Source organism: Sinohyriopsis cumingii, chromosome 4 (genome assembly GCF_028554795.1).
Source record: "Sinohyriopsis cumingii isolate HCF-2022 chromosome 4, ASM2855479v2, whole genome shotgun sequence".
In the NCBI taxonomy this organism is placed as follows: domain Eukaryota; kingdom Metazoa; phylum Mollusca; class Bivalvia; order Unionida; family Unionidae; genus Sinohyriopsis; species Sinohyriopsis cumingii.
Window position 1 is genome coordinate 11826399 of NC_142964.1, and position 24940 is coordinate 11851338.

The 24940-nt window shown below is 35.3% G+C and overlaps 1 protein-coding gene across 8 annotated transcripts in view; it reads right to left on the reverse strand.

Moving 5' to 3' along the window:
* Nucleotides 1–24940, reverse strand: part of LOC149800630 (casein kinase I-like) — a 123926-nt gene that overhangs the window by 87725 nt on the left and 11261 nt on the right. For all 8 annotated transcript variants that reach the window (XM_089954633.1, XM_089954629.1, XM_089954635.1 and 5 more), the window contains exons 3-4: nt 10929–10998; nt 1737–1885 (exon numbers count right to left, since the gene is read on the reverse strand). In XM_089954633.1, coding sequence (XP_089810759.1) covers nt 1737–1885; nt 10929–10998 — 219 coding nt within the window. The remainder of the gene's footprint in view (nt 1–1736; nt 1886–10928; nt 10999–24940) is intronic.

Sequence of the window (24940 nt, forward strand, 5' to 3'; positions counted from 1 at the left end):
ACACGGGGGTGGGACTTTCTCATTTGTCTCCTAACCTGTTCATAATTTCTTTAATACCATTTTTCTGCCCTTCATCCGGAATTTAAGTGTACAATGGACCTGTATTCCTAATATGACTCATTAATGATTTTTTGTTTGCTATAAATTTACATGAAATATGATTAGAGTTTACTAACAGACCTATGTAATATATGGTGCCAAATGACTAATCAAGAATGCAATGCCTATACAATGCTGAAATCAAGCGGGCACTATCATGAAGTGAACATTTAGCACCTCCATGTTAATTAACAACAATCAAGCAAAACAGGTTACAATGTTCTGGAAGTAAAAGTACACTCAGTGGCAAGTCAAATAAGCAAACCAATACATGGTCCAATATATTTCAGTATAGTGATATTGGCTTTAAGCGCACTGGTGTCTTTAAAAGGATAGCTGGTTAGAGGTCCTGCAACCTTAAAAGACCACTAGGAAAACACTGAACTCAGGTGATTTTTGTTTGCTTAACTCATTCGGCCCCAGCACTGTTTTCAGTATCTCTGCTGCTATGCCTCAGAAGCACAAAGCTGTGTCTAGCTGCTTGTGCCCCATAGTTTTTACCTGTTTGAAAACATCGTGCACATGCATTCACTCTTATATCCAAACAAAATCCATGAAATTTTCACCATTTATTTCAAATGAATTTGTTGACACATTGAGGTAATTTTCCCCCTATTTGTTGAAGTCTTTCACAACTTATTTATACAGTATTTACAAAATTATGTGCAATGTTTATCCGCAAGAACTCCATCATCATCGCTGTCAGCATCATCATCTTTGGACGATTCAATCTCAGAAACTTCTATTTCCAAGTCTAAATCTCACAAAATATCCAACTGCTGAACATATCTTTCCCCAGCTTGCTCAATATTTTCAAGATAAAACCCGAGAAACTCCACATTTTTGCTCTCATCAAAAATCACTCTCCCATCCACCATCATTTACGATTTTTCATGAACAGAACACATGTAGTTAATCCGCTCTCAAACTTTAGCCCTTGGCTTCTAAACAATTCAAAGTTCCACAAATGAAAGTAAAATCATTTCTGATTGGTTTAATAGTTGTTTATTTCTTGGAATAAACCATTTCTAACCAATCAGAGATGTTGTATCTAACACACATTCATCACGCCTGGAGACGGGATCGGCCATTGTATGCAGAAAACAATTCACGACTACAGGTGGGATCGGCCAATGAATGCAGAAACCGGATCATGCCTACAGACGGGATCAGGGCCGAATGAGTTAATCAAACAAGATTTTCAAAGAAACAAAGATTCAATTCCCAATTAAGAAATGTTAAAAAATATTAAAATTAAAAATTTAAAAAGTGTTTTATTGCTCAAATACACTTACAAGGTCTCTGTCAACCTTTTTTTCTTTAATTTATAAAACTGTAAAAAAAAAACAATCTATTGAGGTTATCTACACCTGCATACCAATAAGCCTGCCACATTCACTGCAAACTGAGTGTTTTTCACAATCATGCTAATGAGCTCCACATGTGAACAGTCACTACCAGCAAAGGCATACAAATTTTGATTTTAAAAACTACAATCAACAGCAAAATCATGAATGCATCACACAATTTTAAACAACGATCATTATAATTACCCTACTGTCTTGTCACAAAGTGGCGAGGCTGATGGAGGGAATGGGGGGGGGGGGTTTGAATAGCCTTAGCCTAAGTATTCTTACCAACTGTATGGCAATCATAAGCACTGTCTTGAGGGAAAATTTTCTATCACAGAGATCGAAGAGATCCTCAAGGCTGGGGCCAAGCAACTCCAGTACCAAGGCATTGTACTTCCCACATGGCCCGAAATAATACACATTGGGTATACCCTCTGAAAATAGAAGAGAAACAATGTATTGTGTTGTACAGGCCGATCATGTCATTAGTGGTGCACAACATTCTATTTACTACAATATAACCATGAAAAGTAAAAAATCCTTTTTGGACTCCACATGACAGTGAAGATGATGCTCTATATATTTTTGGGGGATTTTATGCATTTTTTTTTCATTTTTTGCAGACTAATTTATGTCGATATAAAGGTCATTGAATAATTCATGGATTGAAGACTTTTCATGTCTGGGTGCATGCATGCATGCATATATATATATATATATATATATATATATATATATATATATATATATATATATATATATATATATATATATATTTAACCCCTAGAGGTTTTTGTCATTTTCACATGAAATTGGAGTAGAAAACACATTTTGAATGCTATTTTTGAATACATTCTAAAACATCAAATTCCAGGTGATCTTCTAATAACATAATACCTAGTTGTGTTAGAAACATCAATTTTCATTGGCTATTTGGCTTGTGCATGAGCAGAAGAGTTATTTTTTTTGTTTTGCTTAACACATTAACCCCTGAAGCTTTTTGTCATTTTCGCCTGAAAATCGAGTAAGAAACCCATTTTGAAAGCTATTTCCGAACAGACTTGAAAACACCAAATCCCCGGCCATCTTTCAATAACATACTGCCTAGTTGTGTTAGAAATATCGTTTTTCATTGGCTATTTGACTCACGCATGAGCAGAAAGGTAAAAGTTGGAGGTTTTTTTTTTTTTTTGCTAAATGGAGCCATTCATTATTGTATGGAGACCACTCTTTATTCCAAATGCCCGTCTTATCCTATTTTTTGCAAAGGCTCATCTGTCTGTTTGCAGTTCATACCGGTTTGCCTTAGATCTGAGACCAAAAAGTCTAAAATCCGGGCACAAAATTGAATTCCGACCACAGGTGAATTTTGGGTACAAAAAAGTCGGGTACAAAAAATGAGCTGTTTCTATCTGTATTTTGTGCAACTAGATATTCCAGATTTTTTGGTATCATTGTATAGCTACATCTACCTTTCTATAATACCCCCCACTATAGTGTATAATACATAACCTTGACACTACAGAGCTCGGCAGTAGGCTACTAATCCTGCCCCGAAAAGTCGTCACTAGGGGTTAATGTGTTAACGGACCCAGTATTTTTGTATCGAGACCACTCTTTATTCCAAATGCCCATCTTATCCTACTTTATGCAAAGGTTCATCTGTCTGTTTACAGTTCATACTGGTCTGCCTTAGATCTGAGACCAAAAAGTCTAAAATCCAGACACAAAATCAGATTATGACCACGGGCAAATTTTGGGTGGGAAAAAATTAAGGTCCAAAAAATGAGGTTTTTCCCTCTGTATTTTGTAGTGCAATTAGAAATTCCAGATTATTTGGTATCATTGTAGAGCTATATCTGTCTACCTTTCTATAATACCACCCACTTTAGTGCATCATACATGACCTTAACGCTACAGAGCTCAGTAGTAGGCTACTACCTCCTGCCATATAAACTTGTCACCAGGGGTTAATGTTTTAGAGTTAACCTCCAGAACCTGAGGAAAACGCTCAAACTGAAGGATGGAGGTCAGAAGGGCAGGATACATGTTTCATAAAACCCAAATTCTTGTCCAAGACAGTGTGAAGTTCTCCAAAACAGAAACAAAAATGGATCTACCTGTTGCAGGCAATCTACCAACGTTTCTAAGGTAACTTATTTTCCTTAGTAATTCATACCAAAGCGAAAACAACATTGACCCCCTACATGCTTTTTACATAATGAACTGGAAAATCTGTGTCCGTCCTGTTTACAACTGGCTACATGTTGAACACGTAAAATACCGTGGCACATTTCACTATTTTGGACCATCAATATAAAAGTTGGAGTTCTATCTGTAGTACATGGATATTTTCTGAAAAAATTACTTTCATACTGAAAAAAAAGGTACAGTGACAAAAATTGAACGAGTCTGCATTATAAAGCTCACTGAATGTGAAGCTTCCTCGTAATCCAACAAAGTTGCAACAGGTGGTTGAGATAGATCAAATTAACTCTACATGCCCATGGTACAACCTTATTTATGGCACTTTCAAAAGAGCCAACGTCATATAAACACAGTGTACTAATAAATTATAAATAACACTGGTATTAACACTGTCAATGAATTTAAAGCATTGACCTGTTCATCTGGTTTCATTTCAATTAGCAAATTTAGATCTGTGTTTGACAACACTAACAGCATGGAGCAGTGTACTTCACTGAAGTTGTAAATTGGGTGTGGAGATTAGCTGAGTCATAAGCAAGTCATAAATGTATTACTTGTATGTACTTTCTGTCAGTGTGTTAGCAAGTACAGTCGAGTGTGGTTAGAACACAAGTTAAAATAGCTCAAATTACATACAGTATATATGTATGTGTGTGCGTGCATACAGACATGTATATATATATATATATATATATATATATATATATATATATATATATATATATATATATATATTAAAGGGTAAACGTTGGAATTATTTTTGTGTTTCTTGTTTATTCATGAAAATTTAAACACATTTCATTAACAGTCTTCCCTGACATGGGTTATTGGGTTATTGGCACTGGGAAATGCCACGATTGAGGAACCACACTGTCTAGAAATTTGGTTTTGACACTAGAGTCTACATTTTTTCTTTCCTGTACAATAAGATGTGGTAGTATTTTTTGCTTTAGATATATTGTCTTATTTGTTTTCTATCCTCCTTGTCTTTATTTTCTGGGGTCTTTTTAAAAAAAAAAGTTTTACAGTGTAAGTCTCCAACATTTACCAAACTTTCTAACCAGTTTACAATAACCAAAACAAGGCTGCTTAATTGAAATATTTATAAACTTAACCACTGACCGATATCTATACATTAAGCTTACAGTTAATATAATGTTCAAACTGTATCTTGCCCAACTTAATTTAGTTGCTGTAAATCTTGTAATTTCTATTACAACAGAAGTCTGTTTACAAGACATCTTTGTTGATTTGACGGCTTTTCATACATACATGCTAGCCTTAATTCCATTACTCAGCCATGCATCATTGCAAAGGTTGCAATGATTGCTGGAACAGTTCCATTACACATTACACTGGTTTTTGGTTGGTTTATGTCCTGCACATAAATATCCAAACATGGTAAATTGGAATCTCGTGGATGTTAAAGCCATGTGAGCACTAGTTGTTGTTGTTGTTGTTGTGGGGTTTAACGCCATTTTTCAGCATGATAGGCCATACATGGCCGCCAGTATTAATGGTGGAGGAAGAACCCGGAAAACCCTGGAAAGAACCACCGACCCACGAGAAGCTACTGGCAAGCTTTCTCACATGCCCACATTGGCTGGTGAGCACTAGTTAGACATACCCATGCGTTCGCCATTCACAAGTCACATGCTGTGCATTGTAAGCAATGTTTTCAGCTTTCGATAAAAGTATGACAAGTGGATGATCTTCATAAGGGTAAGAGACATAAAATGTGATATATATTAATAATTTACTAGTTATTCAACATCTTCAAAATAAATTTCTGCATTTCATCACCATGATCAAAGTTTTTTCAGGATAATCTGATTTTTTTTCCTACAAGCCTGACGAGCACCTCATAGTAGGGCCCAATCTGAAATTAGAGGGGCCCCAGGTGTCGGGCTATCTGATTTTTTCAGATACTATACAGTCCTCTTTAACAGAAATGTGTAAATATATATTTTAACGATAATGGGTAGATCCTGTGTCACTGAGAGTAACACGCATGTTCTTTTATAAATTTAAACAGCCAGTTAAGTGATTTACATGTGTAAATGTTGCAGCCTTACTATAGAGGTAATATTCTTGGGCTAAATACGTAAATAAGGGGTCCATGTCACAACTTAGAATGAACACTGTTTTAAAGCCATGACAAAGAAGCTAAATCACAACCAATGTCAGATGCATGCATAAATTTGTACATTTAAGCCAGCTAGTGTTTATGAGGTTAAGTCCCTGGGGTAGGTAAAGACCCCCAAGATATCAACCTGGAGGTCCCAGTCTGACATGTGCTTACACTCTGCTTACTGATCACACAGGCCAATTCTCACATGTGAGACATGCATCTCAGTCATTTTAAATTTATGTACAATCCCCACTACTCTCCCAGCCAAAGCCCCAAGGGTGTAATCACAATTGCATAAAAAGCCAGCATGATCAACAACCACAGAACTATCATAGGTACTCATAGGGCTTTATTGGTAGAAGAGTTAAGAACAATACATGCATGTACAGCTGGATATACTCTATCACAAAAATACCAATGCTTCTTTAAAAGCACAGTCATAATGCATTGTTTGGTTCTGCAGAAATTTTATCATGTACATATATAATATCAGGCTCTTATGTCCGTATATTTTATGACTTCCAAAATTTTCAGGGTAATAAAATAATGATGTTGTATAATGTGCAGATTCTTGAATGGATGAATAAAAAGGAAAGGAGACGAATGTGGGTGAGTCAAATAAGAGTGATACTCTGTTAATGAATAAAGCTGATAATTCAAGAGTAATTGATTTTGTAAGTATCTGAAGAAAAAAACACAGCAGAATTCCCTTCCCCAATAGTAAGTATTTTCAACCACATCTTTTCAAGCCTTCCTTTCCAGAGAACCTTTAAATTTACGCAGACAAGCTTAATCATACGGCCAATACTCAATTTCTAAAGTAAAGAAAGACCAGTTTATCTTACTGATTAGAGAGATACTATATAAACCTGAAGTGAGCACCAAATTCCAATCTAGGAAAAGCTGACCAGATCAATAAATATCGACACTTCTCCTGCTGCTGGTGCTGCTGCTTCTGACTGTAACTCCATATGGCCAATGACTTGTGGCCTGATTTGGATTCTATGCAATATTTCTAAGCCATAACAGTGTTACTGCCACTCCATTACTGGCTGACTATAACTCCATATGGCCAATGACTTGTGGCCTGATTTGGATTCTATGCAATATTTCTAAGCCATAACAATGTTACTGCCACTCCATTACTGGCTGACTATAACTCCATATGGCCAATGACTTGTGGCCTGATTTGAATTCTGTGCAATATTTCTAAGCCATAACAGTGTCACTGCCACTCCATTACTGGCTGAGAAGCTTGTTACTTGAAGAACGAGAAAAGAAAAATAGACTGAAATAGGCTCATCCAAACAAGTCTAAGACGAAGCAAATTGCAATGGAGTGAATGAAACAATGAGGAAAAACTATAGTTGCACAAGTATCAATTTTAGATAAGATTGCCAAGGCCTCCATATCAAACCCATGATCAAAACATCCCTGTACAATGTGCAAACCCGACCCCAATGAGAATGAACTTTTACTGCTTTAAAATGACTCATCTAAAATATGAAGAAATTCTATCATGAAGTTAAGCAAATGTATGCAAATTAAAAACTGTACTCAATAGCTGTGACCTTGATCCAAGTTTAAATGGACAGACTAGCATTTCACAAAAGAACTGCCATGGCTTCACAATTGTTAAGTATATCTAATTTTTATTCACAGCTGTACGTTGTAGTGAATATCTTCATTTAAAATTGTGTACATGCATAGATTCTAGTTTAAGATATTAAAGAATGCAAAACTGCATACGATCTATTAAAAGATGCTCAAGTACGTATTTACAGTTAATAATAATAAAATTATTAATCAACATGTTGACATGTTTGGCACTGTTTTCCCACTTGTCAAGCACGATCTTGAAAGAATCAAGCTATTCCCATTGGAAGGGTTAGATCAACTGAATTGTATTACAATGATGGAATTTGCAATTTGTCACAAAAAAAGTAGGGGCATAATGCACGTTTTACCTTTTATGCCTCTATGTAAGTAGTCTGATAAATCAACCCCACAAATCTGTGTTGATACTGATGGATGATGTTGTGGGTCTGATATCACCTGTTCGTTAAAATATGCAATTCTGATGCATGCAAATTATTCTGGTAACAGCCATAACAAGTGCAAAATTCAGAATGGTCACAGGACAGATAGTTGTGCTATTCCAGGTGGATTTACAAGTCACCAAACATATGATTTGCTCAGGAAATGTAATCTACATGTCACCAAAAGAACCCTTCAGCCAACGGTAGCTTCATAGCCACAAGAAATACCGGTAAGTGTATAAAATGTACATCGATGTGTGCAGTCAAATTTGTATGCAGATAATTGCAGCTTTTAATGAGTATGTGATATCAGCCCCATACCTGAAAATCAATATCATCTCAGGTGAAGGGCTGATTTTTCGGCCTACTATGCAAGTACCTGTTGTTGGACAATTTTCTTGTGTTCTTGTAGCATCAAGCCTAATGAGAGGGGTTTATAAAATAACACTTATGACAAAGTCATGTTTTAATTGATTATTTTAATTCATTAATTATAAGAGTCACAAAATCCAAAACAACTAGTACCCCATGAATAAATGTGAATGTACAGCATATGGCACTGAAATCTGACTGACAGCCAGGTTCATCAGGTTCCTGTCATAATAATCAAATAATTATTTCCTATTATTTTACACATTCAATTAAAATGTATGTATTTGTTTGAAAGGTTTCACGTACACTTGTAATTTAGTGTTCATCAAGCAATTTTTTGAGTTTGATGATTTTCTGTGGAGATCAGAGAGAGAGAGAGAGAGAGAGGTACTCAATGTTTGTAAGCATGAAAGAAGAAGGTCAATGTGAAAGCAATATAATGCAGTGTTTTACTATCATTGACATGGTTTAGATAAAGAAAACGAAGTCAGATTTGATTAGGAAAACAGGACAAAAATCAAATAAGTACATGTACCAATGACATTCCTTTACTAACATAAAGAATATCGATAACATACTTGTATTCAACAGCTATGTGAGTACAAGTCACAAATGGAATATAGCTGTTATTAAATATGTGCAATTTCTTTTTCTTAAAACCTGAAAATACAAATTGTGCCGGAAAGAGAGTTTGGATGAAGTAAAGAAAAATAGTGAATCTGACCAAAAAAAAAACCTCATAAAAAGACAAAAAGGACAGGGACAGGATGACGACAACTGTCAACATCAAATATATAATAGGTTCAGGTAAACAAACAAAAACTGACGTTACATATTTGTCTTTGTTTTAATAGTAATACACCTCTCCCTTGATAACTCGTGCACAAAGAGGTCTGCACACATAGACTGCACTATAAGTGAGGGTGCAAATTACTGAGAGACCTCCAAAAATTGAAAAAAAATCTGAGGAGACAATGAGAAAACGACGGCAGTGGGTTGGGGTAGGGAACTGGGTTGTTTAATGACTGAATCCTTGTTTTACAATCATGTTGATAATAATTGTTAATAACGCATTTTTTCTAATGAAGTTTTTTGTTATTCTTTATAAATATTTTTTTTAAATGGCCAACATGTCAAAGATCGTTGAAACTGGTATCAACAACCATCACATGTATGCGAAAACGTTAATTATGGCAGCTGTTATGGCAGATTGACACATTTTACGTTTAAATACACATTGCATTTACGATGATTACACTTATCAGGAACTAAAAGATAGAATTAAAACACATATTTCACTTAATAAAAATTATTTAATTGGCATTTAAATATTAATGTACTGTCTACACTAGGCATCAGTGACATTTTTATTTATTGAAATTTCCTTGAATATCTTTAATTATGGTGTACTTTTATTACTTCTTTTTATAACATAGTAATGGCAGTTTTATAAAAACGTTTTACCTAACCTATAAATCAACCACTGCAAGCTTGCACTTGTGTCTGCCCACATGACATTTGCCTGGAGCTGTGAAGTACCATTTGTTGATGGCTTGACTGGGATTATAAATCTCGGCAGGTGGTCCATTAACAACCAGCTGTAGCAGATTACACAGAGTGGAAGTGTAGCAGATCACACAGGGTGGAAGTGTAGCAGATCACACATGGTGGAAGTGTAGCAGATCACATAGAGTGGAAGTGTCTAGAGCCAATCTTTGTCTTGTTTTAATTGTTTACAAAACTGAACCCTCGCTCACACGATGCAGTTGAGTTAGCAACACAAGCTTTGGCTTCCAGAAACTTTTAATTATTTAGAATTATTTTAAATAGATATATTAAATATCACTGTAGATAATAATTAACACAGGATACCCAGCGAAGTGGGGGACAAATAAAAGACAATGAAAACAGAAAAGAATGAACTTAAAGCATGCAGAAAGTAACACATAGCACATGATGCCCATGTGATGTCAAAGCAGGACAGGGTGCTTGCTGCTGACACAACAGACTCTTCTGAATCCAAACTGAGTTACTTTGATATAGATGTGCAGTTGACAATACACTGAGAGGGATGGGTATTTATGTGCCGAATATGCCTCTATATATGCCTCTCACCCATGCATTGCACACATTCAAGACGTATAGTATATTATTATTGTTTTTCTAATTCTATGTTTTAGGCGATTACAACACATGTCTAAACAGAAAATGCTAGTCAACTTGATTGCCAGTAAATATTTTTTTTTAAAGTAGATAGAAAATCACAATTCTTTAAAAAGATATCGCCATATGATAGTCGACTTTTTATTTTCTGAGCTTGCAAATCACATTTTCTCACTTGCAAATTGCGAGCTTGCAAGTTTGATTTTCGAGGGTTGGTAGCAGAATATAACTAGTTAATTTGAAATTTAAAAAGTCTACAGATCCAAGATCAAGCAAATGAACACGCCACTTTTGCTACATGAAATATGCAAAGATCAGCTACCATACAAGTATGTATAATACTGGTACCCATTCCTGGTTAGACTGTGTCTAATCCAATACACAAGTGAACATTAATGATGCATCAAAAAATGTTTGTCAAAGATGATTATTAAATGGGATAAAAATAGTTACAAAAACAGTTCCCTCAATGAAATTGCTGTCATCATTAAAATAGTTGCAGTCATTTAATGCTACAATTTCAATGTATATATGTATGTCAGTGTTGTTCCATTAAACACTCACCTGCTTGTCCAAGCTGGCGATAGAAGCGATATTCAAGGTGAAGCTGTGGTGCCCTTGACTTCATGGGTTCCTGGCAGGAGACAAAATAAATATAATTACAAGATATTGTACACAAAAAAAAAAGACAAAAAAGAAACATGCACAGAAAACCTAAAAATATTTTTCAAGCTTAGAAGTAAAGGCACTGAGATTTTACCTGTAATTATATACATCAGTCACATCATCGTCACAATCCACCTTTCTACACACATGTATAAGCAAAATAAATACAGTTTAACACATTAACCCCTGGAGGTTTTTGTCATTTTCGCATGAAATTGGAGTAGGAAACACATTTTGAAAGCTATTTCTAAATGCATCCGAAAATACCAAATCCCAGGTGATCTTTCAATAACATACTGCCTAGTTGTGTTAGAAACATCATTTTTCCTTGGCTATTTGGCTCGCGCATGAGCAGAAGGGTAAAAGTTGGAGCTCATTTTTTACAATTTTTTTTTGCTAAACGGAGCCATTATTTTTGTATCGAGACCACTCTTTATTCCAAATGCCCATCTTATCCTACTTTTTGCAAAGGTTTATCTGTCTGTTTGCAGTTTATACTGGTTTGCCTTAGATCTGGACCGAAAAGTCTAAAATCTGGACACAAAATCGGATCCCGACCACGGGCGAATTTTTGGATAGAAAAAAAATCGAATCCAAAACTCAAGGTTTTTCCCTCTATATTGTAGTGCAACTAGAAATTCCAGATTATTTGTTATCATTGTAGAGCTACATCTGTCTACCTTTCTATAATACCAACCACTTTAGTGTATCATGCATGACCATGATGCTACAGAGCTCGGCAGTAGGCTACTACCTCCTGCCACGTCAACTCGTGTCGCTAGGGGTTAATGTGTTAACAATCTCAAAGTCGCATTGGGATTAATTTTCAATAAAGTCTTTTTTCTAATGAAGTTATTTGTTTTTATTTTCAAGATGCCCAACCACTGAGAGATCATTAACATTATTCCATCTAGTTTCAACAACCATCATGGGTATGTGAAACCATGGTGTATTACATTACTGCTTTATGTTGTTGATGAGCATGTTGTTGTTGAGCAGTCTGGTTCCCTGATCTGTATGCTCCCTGTTTTGCTCTCTGTGATAATGGAATGCAACACAAGGAGCATACTAATCAGGGGACCAGACTACTTATTGATTCAAATTCACAATCAAACAAGATTCCTTTTATTTTTTTAAAAACAAGACAAACTGACACAATAACAAAATGGAAAACAGCTCATGAAACAGCCAGCATCAAAAGTAATTTCTTTTATTTTTCTATTAGTAAAATATAATAATAATAATAATAATAATAATAATAATAAAAAATAATAATAATAATAAAGACTTTATTTAGAGAAGGTAACTCAATTAGTTACAGAACTAATCTACCTTGAGCCTTCTATCTGTTATGTACAATATATACAGTATATACAACATGATGTGAAGAATCTGGCTTGACACCAAATAATTAAGTACTTTTAAAATTCAAATTATCAAGCCTGGAACACATGCACAGGCATCTGTGAAAACATAAACATACATAAAACATAATATATCATCCTGCATTGAAAAATTCAACAATGAAAATGATGCAAAATTACAGAAAAGCAGGCGGTATTTTTTGTACTAAAACTTCAATTTTCTAAAGATTTCATCCATTTAAGACACTGATTATGAAAAGAAGAAATGCTAGGAGCCTGCCTTATGTCACTGGGAATGTTGTTCCATACCAGTGGACCAGTATATTGAAAACTTTTTTTAAACAATTCCTTCTTTGGCCTTGGTATAGTGCAATTTCTTCTTCTTATGGACCTTAAATTTGGAGTACCATCAGCATCTCTTTGGTGAAAGATATTGCTTAGATAGACAGGAATGGCTTTTCTGGATATTTTATACATCAATTTGGCCTTTCTAAGAAATACTCTTTCATGTATTGTTAAAACCTTTATATTATTCATTGCATCCTGAAAACTGTCTATACTTTGATGTAGAATTAAATGGCAAGACCTCTTTTGGAGTCCTAAAAGTGTTGTTAAGTTTGAATTAGAGGTATTAACCCAAATTACATCACATTAGTCCAGATAAGGCTGAATATTACTTTTATAAAAGATGACCATATACTGAAGAGGAATGTATGTTTTGATTTTCCTAAGTAGCTAAAGATAAGAATTAACCTTTTTAGAAACATGTTTAATGTGAATAGACCAAGTAAGATTGTTATCTACGAATACACCAAGAATTCTATCTTTAGAGGTCATATTCAGGCTCACATTGTCAAACAGATGCTGGAGTCTGTTGCTATCTAGCCTTGCTTGTTTTTGTTGTGTTGTAATTAGTAGGGCTTTCATTTTTTTCCGTATTTATGATCATACTGTTTTCCTTGCACTATACTTGAATTCTGTTGAGAGCATCTTGTAAGTTATTTTCAAGTACCGTTTACGTTTTTCCAATCTCAGACAGTGTAGTATCATCTGCATAGAGGTCAGTGGACGAAACTGAAGTTCCAATCTTAAGCTGTAAATCGTTGATAAATAGAATGAATAACAGAGGTCCAATGATAGAACGTCTGTGGTACGCCACAATTAATATTTTTACTTTCAGAAAGCTGACCATTTAAAGATACTTTTTGCACCCTATCAGTTAAGTAAGAAGTAAACCAGTTTAGGGAGTTTTCACTGCATTGATAGATTTTTAGCTTTTCAAGCAAAATTTCATGGTCTACAAGATCAAAAGCTTTATGAAAATCAACCATAATAGTGCCTACCATTTCTCCTTGATCTAATGCTTTCAGCCATTTATCAATCAAAGATACAAATGCAGTTTCACAGGAGTGATTCTGTCAAAAGCCAGACTGATTATCATGAATAAGATCATAAGTGTTCAAACAGTTGAGAAAAGAATCATGTACATGTTTTTCTAGTAATTAGGAGACACAAGGAAGGAGGGAGATGGGTCGGTAGTTATTTACATCATCTTTTGTTCTTGCTTTATGCAATGGCATAACCTTGACAGTTTTCCATGTTCTTGGAAATTTATTAAACCTAATACTTTCATTGCAAATGAAAGTTATACTCTCTACAACTGCAGGTGCAACTACCTTTAGTACCCTTGGTCCCATCAAGTCCTGTAGCTTTACAATCACAATTATTTAAATATATTTCAACACAAATTCTGGACTCATTTCAGGAATTTCAAATTTTATGTTGTTTGGGAGTTTTTTTTAGCACAAAATGCTTCAGCTCCAGATGATCAGATGAAGTTCGGCGTTCTTTAAGTTTTTCATCAATTTGAACAAAAAAGTTGTTAAAAATATTTGAGATGTCAGTTGGATTATCAACATAAATGCCCTCATGATTGAGGGATAAAATTTCAGCTTTACTCTTACATTTGCCTGCACCAAACCCTGTAAACACTTTCCATATAGCTTTCAGGTTATTTTGGTTTTCATCCAGCACTTTTTGTAGTGCACTTGTTTGGCTTGACATATCATTGTATAACTTATCCTCCAAACTCATTTTAATAACTTTATTCTTCTTATCTCTATATTCAGTTTGATTTCCTACTGATCTGAGTTGGTCTCTGCTTTTTTGCTTCTAAACTTTCTGGGGAGATCCAGCCTGGCTGGTGGTCTTTCTTTATCCTGTGTGTTTTTAAAGGGGTATGTTTGTTTACTATACTGATGAACTGATCTGCCCAGGTATCTAAAACATCATCAATATCTTCAAAGATTTAGACTTTATTCCATGGAATCTGTTTCAGATCTTCTAGGAATTTAACAGCATGAACATTTTGAAAAGATCGATAAGTAATGGATTTATGGACATTATTTATTGTTGATTTGCCAATGACTTTACGCGTTAGAAATTTGCAAAGTGGTCACTTATACCAATCTTTGGAACCATTACATCCAAAACATTTTCTTTTGTATTGGTAAAAATATGATCTATAAGTGTTTTAGAGGTAGAAATTACTCTGGTGGGTTCATTTACTAGTTGCTCCATACCTAACGAAGCTATAAAATTAATCAAATTCCCTTTTATTGATCATTGAAAAGGTCTCGATTTATATCGCCTAGAATGTAAAATGCTTTCTCTTCATCTGAAATTTTATCTACTTGAAGTTCAAAATATTCAGACCAATCAGTATGTGATGATGGGGGTCTGTGCACAAAACCTATTAAATAGGGCTTAGCTTTTTCTGGAGTGATCTGTAGCCAAATGGATTCTATTTCCTGTATTTCTAGGTCTTCCCATCTTTAACAAATAATACCAGTTCTAACATATACATGGAGCCCACCACCACCTGCTTTCCTATCCTTTCAATAAGGTTTGTCATAGCCAATGATATACAAGAAATTTTCACCTTGATTTTCTGTTAACATTGTTTTCGAGAGTCCAAATAAATGACTATTATTATTTGGAGAGGTTAGCAGTAACTTCACTTGATCAATCTTTCCATGAAAACTCTGAATATTTAAATGACCTATGTGTAAACCTTTGCTAGAAACTCCTAAATTCATGAGATTAATATCAATGCTATTAGAGGCACTCAAGGAGACATTAACAGTGTTAAAACTATGTTCACAGTGATCATCATTACAACTATCATTACTGTATAAAAAATAAGTTTTTCTACAACTGCATTTTCTACTTTTATAATCATTGTATAAATATGAACTATCAATCATATCTGAATATGTACAGTGTTTCCCTTTACGCACGACGCACGCTGGAGAAAATTGACGCACAAATTTTGTTAACGTGCGTTTTTTTGACGCAAGGGATTTGCATAATGCAATCAGGATTTATTTAATATCCAATGCGTTGGACAAAGGGTGACATCGTGTATACTTCGCGAACAGGCATTGACTGGTTCCCCGCTTTGTTTACTCCCTGTGCTGGGCTCCTCTATTCATACAGCGGAGTGGAACACAGGCAACATACGAAATAAGGAACCAGACTAACACAGGCAATGTTATGACAGAGTAGCTTCCCCTAATCTCGCAAGCTCCCACACGATTTCCATTGAGCTCATCAAGATGTCATCTTGATGTTTAACCTCAATACTTGTTGCACTAGAAAGCGATCTCCAGATTAAAACACCGTGTACTAAAATCATTAGCGAAGAAAGTGAAAGAAGCAGAACACGAAGGAGTAACTGTGGATCTAACTTTAATGAAAAATGGAGAAAATAATTCCCTTGACTGGAATACGGCACATCCATTAGGATTGCCGGTGTGACTTATGATAGCATGATTGCGAAGACTGCATAAGTGAATCATCCTTTCGTGACAGGGTTTAAGAATTTTAACAAATCTGCCCTCGTTCGCCACAAGATATATGCAGAACACATTATAACCCAAGACATTCTTTCAGTAAACTTGCTGAGACAAATGCGTTTATTTGGATTACACAGTCAGAGGGCATTGCAGATTTTGTTGGTTTTTAACTTTGCTGCAATAAAAGAAAGACCTTAAAGTTCAAGTGTAACTTATTAGAAACAAGATGAACATTAGCCTCCTTGATTTTTGGATAAATTTGGTCCAGGATGAAGTACAATGAAACCGATGACAGAACACATTTTATGACAGGCAGTAAATTGTCATTCGGTTACAAAGATTTATTAGGCTTTTTGTATTGGCTTGTATGTAATATGTTGGTCTAATATATTGCTTTGAAAAGATTATAAGGAGACTGTTAAAAGTACGATTTTAAAAGAAAAATGAACTAATAAAATTACTTTTTGAATGGACAATGCATTTGTTTGTTAAATTTAATTGTGCATGTTGGTTTATTGGTATGTTTAGAGAGAGAGAGAGAGAGAGAGAGTGAGCGTATGGTGTGCAAGTTGCGATATCCTATTTCAAGCTGAAAAAGTACGAGTTGGATGAAAATTTGTCAGTATATTTTTGACCCCCCACATTTGTTATCTGACCCCCAATTCCGACACCAAAGGGTATTTTTCACCCTCAGTTTTACACCCCTGGGGGATACACTAGTACAAGTAGCTGTTAAGTTTCCACATTCAGCGAGTAATAGTGAAACTTCTTATCCATGAGGAAATCTCTGAGTGCCAATTCAATAATTACAAATTAACTACAAACTCTGAAACTAGCTTCTCATTAATAAAACATATCTGTGAAATAGAATGTTATGTCATCAAATACTCTATTCGCTTGGTTGTCTTGCTATCTTTGTTCACAGTTTTGAATGAGTATGCTAATTTAAGGCAGCTTAATTATATTACGTTCACACCCCCAAATAAATCTGAACAGTGTTTGATGACCTGACGCTTGACCAGGGCTGCTAGCTCTTACGCAGGTAGGATTTGCATGCGTTTTAACTTTTCATCTATTCCTCCCCCTTTATTGATACAAAAGACTAATTAACATGGTAAGCTTTTTATTCAGTGCAACAATACAACAAATACGAATATGACTGCAGCAAATACTTAAAGGAGACTAGAAATCAAACTTTTCCTTTTACGTATGTAATTCTCTACAGACTGTAATTCGACTGCAATGTTTATAAATTAAATATCGTAAGCAGATAGTGATTATCTTGCGTGGAATATACCACGATTCCGTAAATTGCCGAACTTTTCCGAGTTTTGATGAGACGACAGATCACGTGGTACCGTGACACAATACTAGCCAGTCATCGAATACAAACATAAACACTGGCGAGCGAGGCAGACAGGAGGAAACCACATTTGGGTTGCACATTCAAAAGTTGAATCTGCAGTCTGATATAATAGTTTATGTACTGTACTGGTCAGTGCTAAAATAATTTTTTTTAGGCACAGGCCCCGGGCTGGTGACCTAAATAAACTCAAGCCCTGATTGAAATTCCACAAGCCCGGACAGTTCATACCTGTCAACTCTCAAGCCGGGAGAAAAACCTCCCGATTTTGGGGGTATTTCCTCATCTACCTCCCAATCTCGTAATATCTCTCAATTTTTCGCAGCGAAGTTCTGATTATTACATTATGTCTGTCAATTTTCATTTGTCAGAAGAAAAAAACCCAACCCCAAACCATTTATAAATAGGTATAACGTATGCAATCCACAGTATAAACTGCTACACTGCAGACAATATAGCGATATGACTGAAAAATTGTTAAAGCTACGTTAAAAATTCAAATCACACGCACACACGTCTAAATCTGGCACTGGACGAAATAATTAATATCACACAACATGTTTTTTTTTCATTTTTTCTTTTTCAGTAAATAGAACGCGAAGAATAAACATTATTCAAGTAAATTTCAGATTTTTTAAACAACTACAACAGTACTATAGTAAAAACAAAAATAAAAGAATAAAATTTTCACCAATTAGCTTAAATGAATGATCACTGCAGAAATTTTCTCTTCAAACAAAATCGCATCTTCATTTCTGCCAAAGAAACTCGGCCAGTTAACACCTGACATTCCTCTACCGTATATGTAAAATTTAATTACCGTGATTAAATTACAAGGAATAAAATAAAATATACCATGAAGTATATGTGGCCCTAAAGAACTAATTCTAAATAAATATTTTATTCAGCAAACAGTGTTACATGCATTAAGACATAAACCTAAGGAAATAAGGTGGGGCAGAAAACGTGAGAAAAACAGTTGCCACATGCACGGTAACTTGTGACTGCAGATTTGAACTGTTAAAATGAATTCCATGACAGCGTAAGTAACAACAAAATAGGCATCGTTTTTTTTTTTTTGGCAATCAATTGCTGGTGCTTACACATACACACACTGTCGAACATGGTTTCTTTGAAATATGTCCAAAAGGCAGTCCATTTCACAAGATCAATGCATGGATAAGGATTATGTTCATTAGTCACACCGGCTTTATTCTTTGCGTACTTAAATCAAAACTTTAGCTATTTTGCAATTTAGCCAGAGCTGACCAGAATATGCAAAAGGGGCTTGTCCTGGGGGAATAATAAGGCGTATCACAGGGAGAAAAGGCACGTCCCATGAGCGCTCACACATTGGGGCAAAGGGGGTCTGGGTCAGTAGTCTCTCCACCTCCCGTAGTTTCTATTGTCAGCCAGTTAATGTGAAACTTTGACCTCTTTTCTTTTAATCGCTGCTATTTAAACTGCCCAAGGAATAGTTTTATATCAGTTCCAATCATTACAGATTACCGTTTATACATACTACATGTATACAATGAATTTTTTTTTGAATTTTTTAATTTTTATAAGATTACTGAAAATTGTATTTTCTCGAAACACGACAGGTTTAGAATCTTATTTTTAGCAAAGCATCCATTTGATCAAAATCAAATCTAAATTTCACCTAGGACAGTGGTGATTTGATTTAGATTGTGCCATGTTACTGCATGTATGTCAACATCTTGAAAATACATTTACTCATTTCACCAGCGTGATCAAAGTTTCCTCAAGCAAACAATTTTTGTTTCGACAAGCCTGACGGGCACCTCACTTTGAATACAGGATGGGCCAGAACTAAAACCAGAGGGGCCCAGAGTGTCGGGCTATCAGATTTTTTTTTAGCACTGCTGGTGTAGATAGAAGATCTGTGAATCGATTCTTGCATTTTGTGGTCACTTACTCGGCCTTCTGCATATATTCGTAACTCACATGTTTAACACTTTTCCCAGGATTAAAATGTCCAAAGGTATGTCTGGGACAGCGCCAACTTTTAGTCTAGACCTAGCATTTGCATATCCTTGAGCTGCCATTTTTTCATGATCCCTCTCATAACACTCCTTTGAGAAATTAACAAGCACAGAGTGCTGTATGGTATGGTGTTGCTTTGAAATCGACTCGTTTGTAATAATGTATCCATTCTTTCATTATGCCTTTATCTTTTGGAAAGGTTTTCTGCTACTTTTATTATTATTCTACATTTCCATTGGTTCTGGTCTCCTTTAAACAAATTAGGTATCAAAACATTGTCCGCACCTAGGTTCTCACAGAAACGTGCACGGAAAACATAATGTTCAACTGAAAAGTTTGTAAAGTATGTGTAGACTTTATTTACCACTAGTACAGTTGCACAAACTTTATTTCCAAACCCGATGCAAGTCAATGACTTGTTGCTATCTCTCAACTTGACATAATGCTTGGAAATTCTTTTTCCATTTCACATGATGACGGCAATCATATCTCTCGCCATGAGACATACTCAAATTGGCACATGATGTCCAATAAACGTAATTGTGTCCTTTCCAGCTTTTATTCACAGAAATTTGAATACTCCTTTTTATTCTTCTGTGTTAATTTTTAACACTTTTTAGAAGCTTATTTTCCCTTTTGTCGTAACCCTTTACCTCATAGCGCATAGTGACAAAGTGCAGCACGCTAAAATAGAACACCTGTTACCTAGCAGACCGCATCCGCATAGGCATGCCTGTGAACTGTTAAGCAATTTAGTGTATGTTACATTTAACAACAATTTTAACCATTTTACATTTTTGGTACACATATATTATATGTGGAAAAATTTAAGAGTAATGTCTGATTGTTATAGCTGTGTAATTATTTTCCACAGAAGAATTTTTTTGTGTGCTTCAAAATCTTGAGAGAACTCATTCACCGTCATGTCCGTGAGGCCGCGTGACCAACCGTAGCTGCTATTTCCAATACTCGAAATTTACAAGGTTTTCGTGTGCGTCTATATCACTAAGTCATCTGAATTTGATAATTTATAAAAACTAATTGCTGCCTACATCAATATCAGAGACTTTACCTTATTTATTGAATCTTTCATGGTTGTTATTCTAATCGTGAAAACTTCGTACGTACTGAATGAAATCCGCGGCTGCCATTTTAGAGAGTGGAGATTACGACCCAGTTACTTTAAATAGCAGATATCGACCAGTGCATGAATAGCGACCACGTGATCTGACGTAATTATCATTCGCAGAAATGAATGTAGTATGTAATAGGGGGGTTTTCCCCGAAGGTGGCGCTACGAAAACTAGCTCAAAATGGCTGATGTTTAAAGCAGGCGTCAAAAGGCGCTTCTATGCGAATCTTGCAGAGGCGTCAAAAGGCGCTTCCATGCGAATGGAGTAGAGGCGTCCAAAGACGCTTGTATGAGGTAAACGGTTAAACATGCATTTCTTTCATGAAGCCATTTAATTTTTTTTTAATAATCAACAGTTTGATCACGCAGACGCTTTGCATGAACAAATAGGTGCAGTTTAAAGTGTCTGGGGTGCTGCTGTAATATTAGTCTGGTTCACTGACTTATTTCACTAATCCTAATATGAAACCAGTATCCATATCAAACAAAGATGAACCGATTATCATGATTTTTTGGCAACTATCATTTTTCGATAGTTTTTGCTTGTATGCCATAAGTTCGTATTTTAAAGTTAATTTTCGTAAGGTTTAAGGCAAAATCGTAAGAGTTGGCAGGTCTGAGAATCCAGCAGAGATTTTTGAACTCCAGGACCATCCAGTCCCTAGTGAATGTAGTAATGAACACTAAAGACACTTACATTCAAACCACTTTGAACCCTACTGAATTTATAGTCTAATTTTGTACCTATTGCAATGTTGTGTGACCATATTAAAAAAGGGGAATTTTGGGCATGTGGAAATTCGAGTCCGGGCTTGTGGAATTTCAGTCAGTGCTTGTGAGTTTATTTAAGTAACCAGCCCTGGGCATGTCCCTAAAAATATTTTTCTTTGAGCATCGATAGAGTACTCAACAATTATGGATGATGTGCCTGAACAATGCTAACAATTGTAAACCTCATTTGAAATAATCCTGTGGGAACCACGTTACTGGGTGACCATGGCTTTGTCCTAAATTGGTTCTGTAAAGTTCTGATAAATGCTAGCGTTATTAATGTGCATACTAAAACTGTTACAAATTCTGGCAATTCCTGTAAGTGTTTCGAAACCTTGCTTTGGCATATATAAAAAAATAAGGTAAAAGTTCAATCCCTTCATCACCTTGCCTCCTACAAAAATCTATGTAAGGTTTTTTGCTGTATAATAAGCAAGACTGTTAAGCACCTTCCTTAGCAGAGCAGCAAATGTAACCAATTACTGATGACTGATAACTGTTTGTCTGTGCCAGAAAGACCCCAGTTATGTGATGCATACTAGCACCCTAGGGAACGGTTTATTCACAGCAAGATGCTTTAGAAAACAGGGACCTTACATCTGTGGGAAAATGTGGTTAGGAGTAAGTACAAGCTTAAAGCCAGGTTTTGGTTTGGATAATCTTGAAATATATGACAAAAGTGGGAATCCCTCGTATTCATTCAAAAGCCAATTTCTCTGTAACAAAAAAGCAAATTTAACTGCTTCTTATCCCAGTAGTTCCAATCCTGTTTGTGAGAATTCAGCTTGTCACTGTTCTACCCTGAAGCTGCCTTAAGAGTTTTCTGGATTCTTTATCCCTGCACTTATCAGGAACATTGATTTGCAAAACTGTTCTACCCCTGGTAAGCTTCATCCAGGATTGGCATACAGACAAACTCTTCAAGCATTTATGCAGTTCACACACACACATGAATCAAACCGGTCTTAACAATCACCTTTACTCAGCAATCACTTGTTTACAATAGCCATTCTACCCCACCCCACTCCGGAAATGTTTTCCTACATAAATGTCTTGTATCTAACATTAACCTGCCTTATGCGGCCCACAGCCAAATGTTTCCCTGCCAAACATTGGTTTCTCTTTGTCTGAAGTGGTTACTGGCATGTATCAACAAACTAAAAGTTTGCTCCACGAGCAAGACATTATTTAGATGAAGGAATTATGTTTGAATTGATGTGCAAACATTTCTTATCTTGCCTGTATTCCAGAAACACCGACAGTGTAACCCAAAGATGCCAATATGTCAAAATCGAAAGCAAGTCAAATTTTATCATTTGGGAAGAGAGTCAAAGTATTACATTTGCCAAATGGTTGGAAATGTACCGATAGTTGTGTTATCGCAGCAGAAATAGAAGCTGCCTTTTTGGACCAGAATGACAGATAAAGTTTGATATTTTCATATATTTATCTGTGAATTAAAGATATCCTCTTTGAGAAGAGATAAGTATGACATCCCTTTACATTCAGGTCAGGGATCATTCAATATTTAAAACTTGACTATAAAGACACATGAAGGTTTGGTTCATAGGTTGAAGAATAACCATATGGCTTCCATTGATTTCCTGCTCATCACCAGCTTCTCAAAGAAGACAACTGTCTCTTGATCCTGGAAAGTTGAGCAACTGGCTAATCCAGATATTTTTAAAACATGAACATACATTTCCAAGCCTTACTTGGCTAATTCAGATATTTTTAAAACATGAACATTTCCAAGCCTTACATGCACAAGCCAGCCAACCTATCAGTCCTGTTGTATTCATATATAAGTTATCAATCAGTGGTAAGTTTTTTTTGTTTTGTCATGGTGCACAAAATAAGCTAAGATTGGTGATCATTTTATTAAGACCATGATTATTCAATCTTGATAATAATAATAATAATTGATGAATAGTACAGTGTGACCCCAGTATAAGAATGTAGTTGGCATACACGGAACCTGACCATGTTATAGACCGAACTGTGTTATAACCAACCATGTCATTTAGCTGAAGAAAATGATGCATAAAAATAAAATATGGAAGAGCATGTGTGTGTGTCTAATAAAAGCTGGTGTAAAAATACATGCTTGAGTAGATGAAGACAAACTAGTTTGAAAAACAATTTTATATTAACAAAATACATTTGTGTAGTACATGCAATAATCTGTCATATACTGTACTACTTGTATAAAATCAATCCATGAATTCAAGTATAGATCATATTTTATAAAGTTCATGTATGAATCACATGCCATTAGTAAACACAAATACATTTACAGTGGAACCCCGCTATAACGCGATGATCGGGGTCCATAAAATCGGATCGCGTTAAAAGCGGGGTCGCGTTAATGCGGGGTTTTACAATATTTAACCTTTTTTCCGAGAACATATACGTGTATACATGTACAATGATCAAAAGTCGGCTTATCATCAGATGAATATTAACTGGAATGCATTAAGATATATTCAAAATAATCGATGGCTAATATATTTATAGGTTATTACTGTGCATTAAAAACATTTACTAATTTTTATTTGTTTGAACGATAATACAGATTGACCGATAATACCAGACTATCGCTATATCATGAAAAGTGTATCAACACCGTATGCTACCGTGCCGTCGTGGCATGCAGTTCATCCATAATGGATGTAATTTCATTGAAATTCATACAGATTTAAAATATTCAATAATTTTGTAATAGTCTGAATTCGTCGTGTAAAATATAGGATGAACAAAATATTGAAACCATTTACTTGCCGTCTGATATCGTACGGTCATTGCATGCAGCTATTCCCGGGTCTACATACGGTGTCTGTATTGGATATTATTTACTTTCAACTGTTTGTTGTTTGATCACACCGCCAAGCAGAGCATACATGTTGGCGGCTTTCGTCCTTTGATGTTTATTAAATTGTGCGACTCTTGTATCAACCACAGCTTTGTCTGCTGCTTGGCTGTGATTGCAGTTAAAAAAGAAGCCCATGTCGGCTATTGTTTGAGCAACGACTGTATACAGAATTCATGGAAAACAATCACAAAGACGATTTACTGGCTTTACTCATGGATCCGTAATAAGTAACACTTCCGATAATGTTTACTTCGGCTTAACAATTCAAAAACCTAATGAAACCAACTGTTCAAATTGATAAATTTCAGAAGCCAAGCGTTGTACACTATTTCTCGTACGTTATATATATCGTATTCTTCCACCAAATTATAATAAACGTTTTACACACTATTTCTCGTACGTTAAACAAATATTTTCACGGTCCGATAAAAATACACGTAAATGAATTTCAAATTTCAGGAACCATGCCATGATCATATTATTTTAAAAGTCACAACTAATCTCATGCCCAAAATGAAGTTAATTTCTTGTTTTGTTTTTTTTT